The 11797-nt window shown below is 39.9% G+C and overlaps 1 protein-coding gene across 4 annotated transcripts; it reads left to right on the forward strand.

Annotated features, from left to right (window-relative positions):
- The first annotated feature begins 5554 nt into the window (after window positions 1–5554).
- LOC116193207 (putative gamma-glutamylcyclotransferase At3g02910) lies at window positions 5555–10186 on the forward strand. Of its 4 annotated transcripts, none has more exons than XR_004154216.1 (3): window positions 5555–6214; window positions 9000–9340; window positions 9428–10186. XR_004154216.1 is itself a non-coding variant. In XM_031522005.1 (3 exons), exons 2-3 carry the CDS (start codon window positions 9026–9028, stop codon window positions 9959–9961), a joined length of 849 nt encoding a protein of 282 aa, XP_031377865.1. In that variant the 5' UTR covers window positions 7752–8437; window positions 9000–9025; the 3' UTR covers window positions 9962–10186. The 4 variants fall into 4 exon arrangements, 3 of the variants coding, with proteins under 3 accessions (XP_031377867.1, XP_031377866.1, XP_031377865.1); XM_031522005.1 differs by lacking the exon at window positions 5555–6214 and adding an exon at window positions 7752–8437; XM_031522007.1 differs by lacking the exons at window positions 9000–9340; window positions 9428–10186 and adding an exon at window positions 6795–7037 and having other exon boundaries at window positions 5556–6214.
- The last annotated feature ends 1611 nt before the right edge of the window (window positions 10187–11797 follow it).

Genomic DNA, 11797 nt, shown 5'->3' on the forward strand with positions numbered 1-11797 from the left:
AAAGACAAAAACTTCCATTGTGGTTTGGGATTGGGACAAATCACATCCTGTTTTTTTATTTGGGACAATTAGCCCCATGTGGTTTGCTCCGTCAGACATAGAGGATTATGACGTTAATTTTTTTTTTCATTTTCAGTCTTCAATCTTTAATTGGCGACCACAACCACTCCACAGAAGTCGTTTGCGACCTCGGTGGAGTGGTCGTGGTCGTCGATTGGCGGCTTCGACCCTGACACCTCCACCGAGGTCGTCGGTGCCCACAGAGGTCGCTGGCGACCAAGGCCTCGATCCTGATTCCCTTTGTTGAACTAAAATGAAATAAAATGAAAAGTTTAGGATATGAATGATAAAAGAAAAAGATTTATAATCAAAATGATTAAAATGTTAAAGATTGAGGACTGAAAAGGAATAAAAAATTAACGTCGTAACTCCCTATGTCTGACGGAGCAAACCACAGGGGGCTAATTGTCCCAAATAAAAGAATATAGTGCGATTTATCCCAACCCCAAATCACAATGGGAGTTTTTGTCATTTTCCCTTTATTTAATAATTGATTATGAATAATTTTGGGTAGAGTCGACGGCTAACAACTTTATTTCATTGTATTTGATTCTCGGGCCTGAGATTATTCCCGGTACTTGCCTTAGTACTCTATGAGGATCGTCCTGTGCAAAGGAGAAGATCCCTAACATTGCGAGATCTATGTTCGAGAATCTCAATATTCCATTTTTTTTATTCGAATGCATTTAGGACGTGTATTGTAACTACAATGGAATTGAATGGAATAAATTTCATAAAATGAAATGTAATTTTTTTTTTGCTGAATTAAAGGCTAGGTCGGGTTATTGGCCCGCTGTGGCTGCCCAACTATGAGAACCTAACCGCCACGGAATGTTCCTTTCGCCATAGCTCGCTAAGACTTTAGCCCAACTTAATCATCGTAGCCCCACCAACATACTAGTAGATTAAGTCAAATGCCCACTGGATTAAGCATTACGGGCCGGCCACCGCCATTCCATAATACATCTATAAAGTGGCGAGCTCTACGTTCTCAGTGAGGTTCGAATTCGTGATATTCAAGTGGAGCGCTTGGAGTTTAATCACTAGACCACCGTGCTAATGGTAAAATGAAATGTAATTTGTTTTTTCATTGTTTGATAGAAAAAGGTTTGTGAGACTAGTGAAAGAATAGGGAAATGCAAGATAAAAAGATATGAAAATTTCATCAGCATCTCTTATTTTCAAATTGGTGGCTTCCATCACTACACGAAAGACTCTTTTTCGAGTGAAAAGTAATTATAATAAGAGAAAGTGGCGATTTTTTTTTGTTTGAACCTGAAAATATGAAGGGGCGTGATTTAAAAAAGTGAACTTATCTACTAAGCTGCCATATATATATATATATAGATATAAGAAAGTAAAATAAAACATATAATACTTGTGTAACAATTAATATAACAATTAAATAGACATTACTCCTGTAATTGAAGGAAAGTTTATTCCATTAATTTGGAGGAAAAAAACTTTTTATCAATTGCTCTTTCATAGGGCCGACAGTATTTGACATGACATGGATACGATATGGAGTTAAGGGGGTTTGGCTTAAGGCTAAATGTATTTTGTGTCTAAACGGTCAAATCCGTTTAGACACGATAAATAAATATGTTTAAACGAGTTCAAATATTGTAATCCATTTAGTCACGATTAGATCAATTTATATTATGTGATATTGTATTAATAAATTTGTTTAGCACATTATATCAATTTATAGAAGAAAGTACATTAAAATCATCTAAATTTGTTTATGTAAATCACCCGTTTATGGTGCTTTTATCATGTTAATAATGTAGTAACATGTAACTAAAGTTAATAATGTCATATCATGTAGGTATAACATGCATATAAATGTCATAGAGTCATATTGTGTAGATAAGTATACATACACATCTAGACACGCTTAGTTAAACGGGTTAGACGTGTCGTATCTATGCCAACCTATAATTATACGTGTTGTGTTCGCGTTTGAAAATCATGATGCGTTAATTAAAAGTGTCGTGTTCGGATTTAGAGATTTTTGATACGAATTTATTCAAACACGACCTGTTTAAAATACGACACGACACAAATTGTCACTCCTATTCTTTCATACTTGGAAAGTGACATGAAAATGGAGTTGAATAATAAAATAGCATTTTCCGGTCCATTTGGGATATACTAGGGATACACACACATATATATATATATATATATACATATATACACCATAATTTAGAAAATTACGTAAAAAAAAAATCCCATGATGTGACGACCATGCCACAAATATATTTCTAACATATACCAAATATATTATGGATACATGTGGTCATTATAATTTACAACATTACATTATGATTTCATAATGTGAATATATGGCCCATATATATATATATATCCCTCATATGGTTCATTCTATTACAATATTCCAACCGCGGCCTTAAAGTATATAAAAATAAGAAATATAAAATTAAATGTCGAACCATATAACAAGATGATAAAAAATGAGTTTAAATTAAACCGACATTGCTTTTGGCTCAAAAGAAAAAAAAAATCATCTACATTGTTTTCAATCTGAAACGAAGAAATTCCCAGCTGCCTGCTGAGGCTGACGCTGACCTGAGTAATTGCTGAAATCAAAGCGTCAATTGTTGACTCTCGAGAAGGTTGACTTGTAGAGAGGGTTGACTTGACACATTTTGGCCGGGTCGAAGAGGAGAAACGGGCTTGGGCCTCCGCTTCTGGGCTCTGATGAAGGGCCCACCTTGAAGTCTTCCAGCGGTTGCTGGCTAGCTTCAGTCAAAGACGGCAACGGGGTTCTACTGTTTCAATTTAATTTCCTTCTTGAATCGTGGGCCACATCATATAATGGTCCTGACTCCTGCTAGACCTGCCTGAATTCTTCTTTTGCATGAGAGTTAATGATCCAAATATATATATATATATATATCAGCTTTGACTTTTTTTAAAAAAATTGACACGAAGTTTATTTTTTCACAAATGAACTTTGACTTTCTGATCATATTAGACTTTTATACTATTTTTCATCAATTTTGCTGACTTGGTGGAAATTGGTGTCCACGCAGTAAATAATATCGTGCCACTTCAGTAAAAATTTAAAAAAATTGAAGGAAAAAAAGTGAGAAAAGCATTGATCGAAGAAATGATGAGCCATCACCCCCTAATTGGAGTTGCCAATGACCCTAGAGGGCACTGACAAACCTAATTTGGGGAGTGGTGGAAGAGCAGAATTAGGAGAATTATCAAATTGGAGATTATCCCTATTTCAGCTGGGATTCTCTTGATTTTGATGGGTAGGGCGTTGATCTCAATCACCACCCCCTGATTGGGGTAGTCGACGCCCTCCGAGGTCATTGACGACCCCAATCGATGTCATGGTGGTTAGTCAGGGCCCTCACCCTTTTTTCGATCAAAATATTTCTCTCTTTTTATCTTTGAATTTTTTTTTTCTAACATGGCCTAACACTGTTTGCCACTTAATCACCATTTTTCATCACATCAATAAAATTGATAGAAAATCACACAGATGTCTAACTTGACAAGAAAATTAAAGTTCGTATTTTTTTTGGCAAAAAAATAAAGTATATGCCAAAAATGAAAAATGGATCAAAGTTCATGCTTTTTTTTTTGTTATTAATCCATTGTATGAAACGTCCACGGTCTTCCGAGCTTATAATGTCACAAAATTGAGATCCTAATACTTAGATCACACAAGCTAAACCATTACGTCGACAGCGGAATTAAAAATTTACCTGAATCAATTATAGAAGCAAGAGCACGAGTTGCAACCTTCCAAGTCGATACACGATCACCGTAATTTTATCTCTCATTTTGAATAATGAGGCTTCGAAGGGCGATTCCTTTAAACGTATGACCTAGGATCATAACCCCTCGATTACATATAAATGTCATTATTGTAATTTCTAATTTCACTCATTATAAAATTAGAAATTACCTTTTGGTATCTATGCATTAGATTGTATTTGACATTTCAACACTTAATTGAATTAAGTTTGTTTAATAAGAACAAAATAAAATTGACTTAACTTGATGATTAAGTAAAAAAGGTATTGAATGATTAAGTAGGTGGGAATTACTTACGGTGCGTTTGGATTCAGAGTTAAAGTAACTTTAATTTTGATTGTGGAAAATGACAAATGAGTTGGGATTATAAATTTGATTTGGAAAACGTGTGTTTTTGTTGTGTAGTGTGTTGAGTTAAAGTTAAATTTAAAATCAAAGTGATTTTAACTCTTAATCCAAACATGTATTCAATTGTTTTTTTTTGTCGGATCGTTCAGCAGGCTGATATTTTATAATATTTGCAGCGGTGCCCCTTAACTTTACATAATTTTCAAAATAATCCCATTTCAATTTTGGGATAATTGCAAGAGAAAAGGGGTGGGGGGTTGTGGTAGGGGGAGGAGGCTAGAGGGGCGACTTATTTGCCAACCACCAAAGCATCAATGAGGATGTCGGCGAGTCATGGGTGGCCACGTCGATGAGTCGCAGGTGACTACACCGGCATTGTAGTGGTCGGCCAACGAGCCACCATAACGGGTTCTTTATTGGATCTCCGCCCCTCTCTTTCTTCTTCGAAGAGAGAGAGAGGGGGCAGGGGATTCAGGGCTACGGTTACTCGTCGCCCGCCATTGTAGCCCATGCAATGTCGCTCGGATCCTCAGGGTTTGCTAGTGACTTCACTTGGCTGCAGTGGCCGGTGACAAGCCACCCTAGTCTTGGATCTTCGGCCTTCTCCCTCTTATCGGTTGAGACGGTGGCCACCCCACCTTCTCATCTCCGATCTTTTCAGATCGATTTTTTTTTTATTTTCAGATTTTCTTTTTCTCTCTCTCTTTTTTTTAATTCACTTGTGGTTACATGTTGAAATGCAAAAGTTTTGGGCCATTTATGACGGATAATATGAAATAAGATACAAGTAATTCACAATTTTCCAATCAAATAAGATTGACTTATTCTAGTAAGCACTTAATTCATTAAGTACTTAAAATTTCAGCACTTACATTTAGGTCTAAACAAAGATACACCTAGTTTTTTGACCCTCCTCTAATGTGACAATAGCAATTTTGTTGTTTTTATTTCAGTATGTGCATACGTAGGACTGATGAGAGTTTCTTTTAAAAGTTTTCATCCGAGAAAAAAAGGCATGTGAGTGTAGTGGCACATTCTCTCGTCTAAAAATTATATATTACATGTTTGATTCTTATCAATGAGACTATGATTACTTCTTTAGTTAGCTTTCTATTATTTTATACTAAATCCACAAGCCTCCCTTATAACGCGTAGAAAAAAGAAAAGTTTCATTCGGAAACACGGAAACCCCTGTTTCTTTGAAGGGCCCAGAGCAAGAGATATGGGCTCGGTTTCTGCTCCATGGACAGTCAGGCCCATATGGGGCGAGGCCCATTTAGAATTTTTAGGAAGTATCGAGGTAGGCTCAAAAGGGCATAAAAATTATAAAATATCCCGTCGTTGTCGGGTGTGTCGACTTTGTTACTTTCGTCGTCTTCATTGCTTCCGTTTTATGCGGCAGGTGGATTCTCTCTCTCCCTCTCTCTCTCGGTAAATGGCAATGGCGAGTCATCAGAGCCTCATCTTCACGTATGGCACTCTGAAGCGGGGCTTCGCAAACCATAAGCTCATGCAGGACCTGCTCTGCTCCAACGACGCTGTCTACCTCGGCCGCTACTCCACCGAACGCTCCTACCCCCTCGTCTGTGGCCCCTACGGCATCCCCTTCCTCATCAACCTCCCCGGCCAGGGCCACCGCGTCTCCGGCGAGCTCTACGCTGTCTCCCCCCGCGGCCTCTCCCGCGTCGACGATCTCGAAGGCACCACCGTCGGCTACTACGAGCGCCTCCCCATCCGCGTCCATTGCCTCGAGCAGAGCAATGGTGCCGAGCAGAACGGCGCCGGCCTCGTGATCGACGCCGAGGCCTACTTCGCGCACAGAAGCTATGGCGAGGATCTCTGGAGGAGATTAGGCCGGGTAGGGCTGGCCGAGTACACGGACACGAGGAAGTACGTGAAGCGATCGGACCGCCCCGATGGCTGGACCTTCATCGAGGGGATTAGGGCATTTGCGTCATCTGGCTGAATTGATTCTTCCGGCGACACACTTCGGAGAATCGGCAGGCAGGTCAGAAACATCTGTACTCACGATATATGATCGATTGATGTTCTGTCTATGATTGAGTCAATTATTCCATCGCATGCATGACTTTGAAAAACCTTATTCAAATCGAACTCCTGCAAGCTGTGGAATAAACAATTCCTCTAGCCATTACGATTCACTCATCTGTATGCGAAATGAATCGACGGTCTCGCTGTTTCATCAGTCGGTGTCCAACATCTAAATCGGGCATTCCGTTCGATCGCCGGCGCTCCTTTTACCTTTCAGAATTTTGATTTTTAATTTTATTTATTTTTTATTTTTTTTCTGGTGAGGAATGGCTCGGCTGGCTTACGGAAGTGTATTGAAGATCCTGACTGGGTCATTCCAAATTGTTAGGTCCCGGAGGAATGAATCACTAATCATTTTCGATCGTCGCATAGCAGTACATGATCACCGTACCGACCACGATTTGTCACATGATCGAGTTGTATGGCTCTATGGGGCCCCTCTGCATACTATGCTGCATTGTTATTAGGTCGTATCAACCGACTATTGTCTGGCCCATTGAAGGTTAGAGGATTTTGAGCATGTGATTGTAGTGCAGATCCCATTTCTTTATCGTAACTCAACATCCAGAAGTTGTCGGCGCACAAGGGATTTAATCCGGTAGAGACGCAGTGGAATCGTAACGGATGGATGAATTGGTATAGTTTATACAGTTGATCAAAGCGCCGATCGTCCTTTATTACGATTAACTGATGTGGAAGTATCTTTAATTTTATAATTTAAAGTCAACAACTTATACCGCGGAATTGGGAAGTATGCTTCAAATTCCATTTTGGTTGAATTCCTTTCATCCTAAGGCACGGTGGTTGGCTCAAACCACACTGGGCGTAATTATATAGATCCAAATTCCTTAAATAATTTTTTATTTGAATCATAACTATACCAAGACTCAAGGACATGGGGCCAATATCGTGATCACAATGAAATTACAGAGGAATATCATCCATTCGAAGCAGGTTCGGCAAATTGGATCTACTACTCGAAACACTATCATGTTACAAAACGAGTTGCATCTCATTAGTGTCGGAAAAACAGGTTTTGATACTGTCACATTCGCCCTTGATTCAAAAAATATATAATAAAAAAGGTCTATGAATTGGGTTTGGCATAGGATAAGCAGTTATTGACTGCCATATTCATTTCAATATATAATTGACAATGAAACGACTGTATATTTTCGAGGACAAATATAACCCTTATCTATACTTGGAAACTTTCTCTCTCTCCTACCAAATGCAATTCGTAGCATTAACTGTGAACAACTAAAATTCAATTTGATTTTGAAGTAATATTTATTACTTTATTTACTTTAATTTTATTTATCTTTAATTCAACAACACAATTATTATTTTTCATTTTTTCTTTCAATTTTTTTTTATCTTAACTACAATTCAATTTAATTTTTAATACTAAATTCTCTCAACTATTCGTTACTTTTTCCATAATTCAACAAAATAATCGTTAATTTTTTTTAACTATTCATTACTTTTTTTCATTTTTTTAATAATTCAACAATACAATTATTACAACCCCAAATAAATATAATTATTTATAGTTGGAAGTTAACTCCACTCCATTACCAAGCAAAGCCCTAAACACTTAAACCATGAAATCCTAAGATCCTATGTACTCAACCCCAAATTATAAACCTTAAACGCTAAAATTCTTTCTAAATTCTAGATCCCAAACCCTACAACTAAGAGGTACCTATAAATCCTAAAAATCTTAAACGTGAAATCGTAGGGCATGTTTGGTTTGAATGTCTGATTTTAACTTCACTTTGATTTTGATTTGAAGATGTGTTTTTCAAACATGTGGGCCCCATTATTCCACTGATCGTTCAAGCTCTATTGACTGGTAGGACAACCCTCACCCAGCCCCCACCTGAAGCTCTTCTCCCCCCTCCTTCTTCTTGAGCGCTTCAATCCTCCAATGCCCCGGCCCCCCTTAGTTCTTCCTTCTTCCTCAACGAAATCTTCGTACACGATTCCATCGTCAATCTAGAAAGCCCACACATCAGCTGGAAAGTGAAGCCGGCCCCTCCCTCCCCCCGACCGTTGCATACCCATGCCCGTGTCAGAGCGAGCACAGCAACCTCAACGACAGCTTCGGGCCCCTACCCTTTCCTTGTCTTTTTAAGCGGCCATTGCGCTCCGACTGATTGCACAGCAACATAGCACGGTAATTTCTCAGACACCTTCGAATTGCGATTGATTTGGAAACGTGATACGGATTAGGGTTCCGAAACGATTACTTTGCCGAAATCCTTCCTGGTGTTCCATGCTTACTTCTGAGTTGCATCCGGTCGTGACTTGTGGGTATTGACTGGCCATGGACGGACGTCTCTGGTCTTTGTTGATTGATGTCATTTCCAGCTCCTGGAACCTCCATTCAATCACTTCATCATTTCTGTTTTGCTTGGTTTTTATTGTGAATGATGTTTCATTGTCTGTGCGATTAATTGGCTGTATTTGTGTTACCTTGTATGATTCCTAGTAACATTGCTAGAGTATTGATGCTGATATCCAGAAGTCGCAAGCTTTGTATTGGCCGAATTTTCTATCTGTATGAACTTGGGAAATTTTTGGCATCAAATGACTGCAGTAGCTGTTTTTGTTTCAGTAAATCTTCTGATTACAGAGATGGGTGCCTTGTATGACTGATTTGGGTGTTCTGAAGCCTGTATGATTGATATTTGGGTGCCTTGCCTGTATGACTGATTCTTGGTGCCTTGCCTCTATAGTATGTGATTTATAAGTTGTCTGTGAGATGGCTCCCAAGGGTGAAGGGATAGTTGAGTGGACTGATGAACCTGAGTGTGCTTTCATTGACATCATGGTTGATAAGTTCCAAAGGACGCACACATCTGCTTGGAAAGGGAAGGACTGGGAATGGATGAATACGGAACTTGAAGAGAAATTTCCTGGTGTGACTCTTGGCACCGATAAGTTGAAGACAAAATCACGGCGGCTGAAGATTCAGTACTGTCAGTTCACAGAGCTCATTCAGCACACTGGAGTAGGTTGGGATGAGCAGACCAACATCGTCAAGGCGAGTCCTGAAATTTGGGATAAGTTTATCAAGGTACAATAACGATAAGTCTTCACATTTTTTTCGCATTTCACGCAAAGTCGTCATTATTAATTACATTTGCCCGGGACTAACATGCAGAGGCACAACAACTTCAAGGCTTTCCGATCAAAAGGCTGCAAGCATTATGAAGCCCTGCATCTATTGTACAGATCTGCTACAGCAACAGGTGGTCTACGAATTTCTTCTATTGACACACCTAAGAGCCCCCGATCTTATGCACGCATGGAAGAGCAGTTTCTAGCAGGACGCAATAGCCGTGGGAAAGAACCTATCGATCTTCAGGAGGGCTCCGGCGACAGTGATGACCCGGCTCGTGAGTTTGATGACCCTGTTGTTACAGGGTCCAGGCGTCGCATCAGGAAGAGAGGTTCGAACATGAACTCTCAGTTGCAGGACTTGATCGAGCTGTACAGGGAAAGTATGACCAAAAAGGACAAAGCCAAAAAATCTACTCCTCCGGAGTCAAAGAAGAGCAAGTCCGTGACGAGCCTCGAGAAACCAGAGAAGCACAACATCGAGGAAGCCATTGATGTGCTCAACGAAATGCGGGGAACAATTTCAATGAATGAGTATTTTACTGGTCTTAGCCGTATTACTGAGGATGAGCGTTAGCGTTGTGCGTTTGTTCGCATGTTCGATGAAGCTCGGCGTGAATGGTTACGCCGCCTTGTTGCAACTTGAAGGGCTGAACGCTCCTCCTCATATGCGTTTGTTAACTACTTGTTTGTTTTTCTTTTAAGACTCTACTTGTCAGTTTTCCCTTTCTGACTGCTTAACGAAACATTTTTGTATTTGCTATGATTGAACCTGCTTCACTATTTGCTTTGTGTGACTCTCTGTGATGTGGCCCTCTATGCTTTTGATTTGTGTTACAATCATTCTTGCCTTAGTCCTTTATGCACATATTTTTTGATAATCTATCCCGTTGTTTGTCGATATAGCTCGTCAACTTGAACAGAAGACACGATGACAACGCACAGTAACTCAGCACGATATGATGATGACTCAAGTGGCGAAGACGACAACAACCCAGGAGATTTGGCTGTCCTTCTTGCCATACAGGCTGCAACATCTGAACAACATATTCCCCGTAGCCGTCCATGTAGAAATTCACGTCTAAGAGGCAGACAGTACATTCACGAAGTGCTTTCAAATGAAACAAGGTGTTTCGAGAATTTCAGGATGGATCCTCACGTATTTCATAATTTGTACGACACATTAAGATTAAACTATGGCATTCGAACTACCAGGAATGGTACGACCGTCGAGGAGATGCTCGGAATGTTCTTGCTCGTAGTTGCACATAGTACTCGACTAGCTGTTGTTGTCGAACGCTTCCAGCATTCCAAGGAGACTGTCAGTCGTCTATTCAAGTTAATACTTGAAGGAATTCATTCCTTGGTGGCAACGTACGTAAGACCGAGGAACGTTGAGGAGCAACCCGAAATTCGGAGGTGCCGACAATGGTACCCATTATTTAGGGTAATTATCATACAACATTCGATAGTCACGTCTATTTTGTTATTACGTGCACTACAATTTTAATCATGACTTTTATTATTACTGCAGCACTGTATCGGGGCAATGGATGGAACACATGTTGCTGCTATCATGCCAGCTTCGGTGAGAGGTGCGTATCGCGATCGGAACGGTGAAATTACGCAAAATGTTCTTGCTATTTGTTCGCATCAAATGATCTTCACCTATGTCATGACCAGATGGGAGGGTTCGGCACACGACTCTAGAATACTTTCTGATGCCGCAACGGCACCTGCATTTCCCGCACCACGAGGTGGTAAGTTGTTCCAGCTCATATACCACGTTCTTTTGCCAAGCTCTCTTGCATTTCGATAAAAAGTGTTGCAACTACAGATATATAGTTTGTACATGTGTGCATGCAAAACAATATTATGTAGTTGATGCGGGCTTCCCAAATATTCCCGGTTATTTGGCCCCTTACAAAGGCCAACAGTATCACCGCAGTGATTTTAATCATGACAGTCCTCCAATGTCGATGGAAGAGCCGTTTAATCAGCGACACGCATCCATTCGTAATGTAATAGAACGGAGCTTCGGTGTTCTGAAGAACAGATTTGCAATACTGCGAACAATGTCGAACTACAGACCGATTCGCCAAGTTCTAATTGCGCAAGCCTGCTTTATGTTGCACAATTTTATTCGGATCAATAATTGTCATAATAGATTATTTGCGGAGTATGGTGACGCATGGCAATATTACGATGAGTTCCGCAACCCCCCTCACCAAAATGGAATCTGAAATGATGTAGACATGAGGAGTAGGGCGATGAATGTAGTACGAGACCGTATTGCAAATGAACTATGGTACGCTGAAAGAGGGGGAACATCGTAACATGGAAATAAATAGATGGTGTTGAGAATTTTGTAATTATGGAGTTGTATTATAATGGAGTGGTGTAAATATTTATG

The sequence above is a fragment of the Punica granatum genome, chromosome 1 (assembly GCF_007655135.1).
Source record: "Punica granatum isolate Tunisia-2019 chromosome 1, ASM765513v2, whole genome shotgun sequence".
Taxonomy (NCBI): Eukaryota; Viridiplantae; Streptophyta; class Magnoliopsida; order Myrtales; family Lythraceae; genus Punica; species Punica granatum.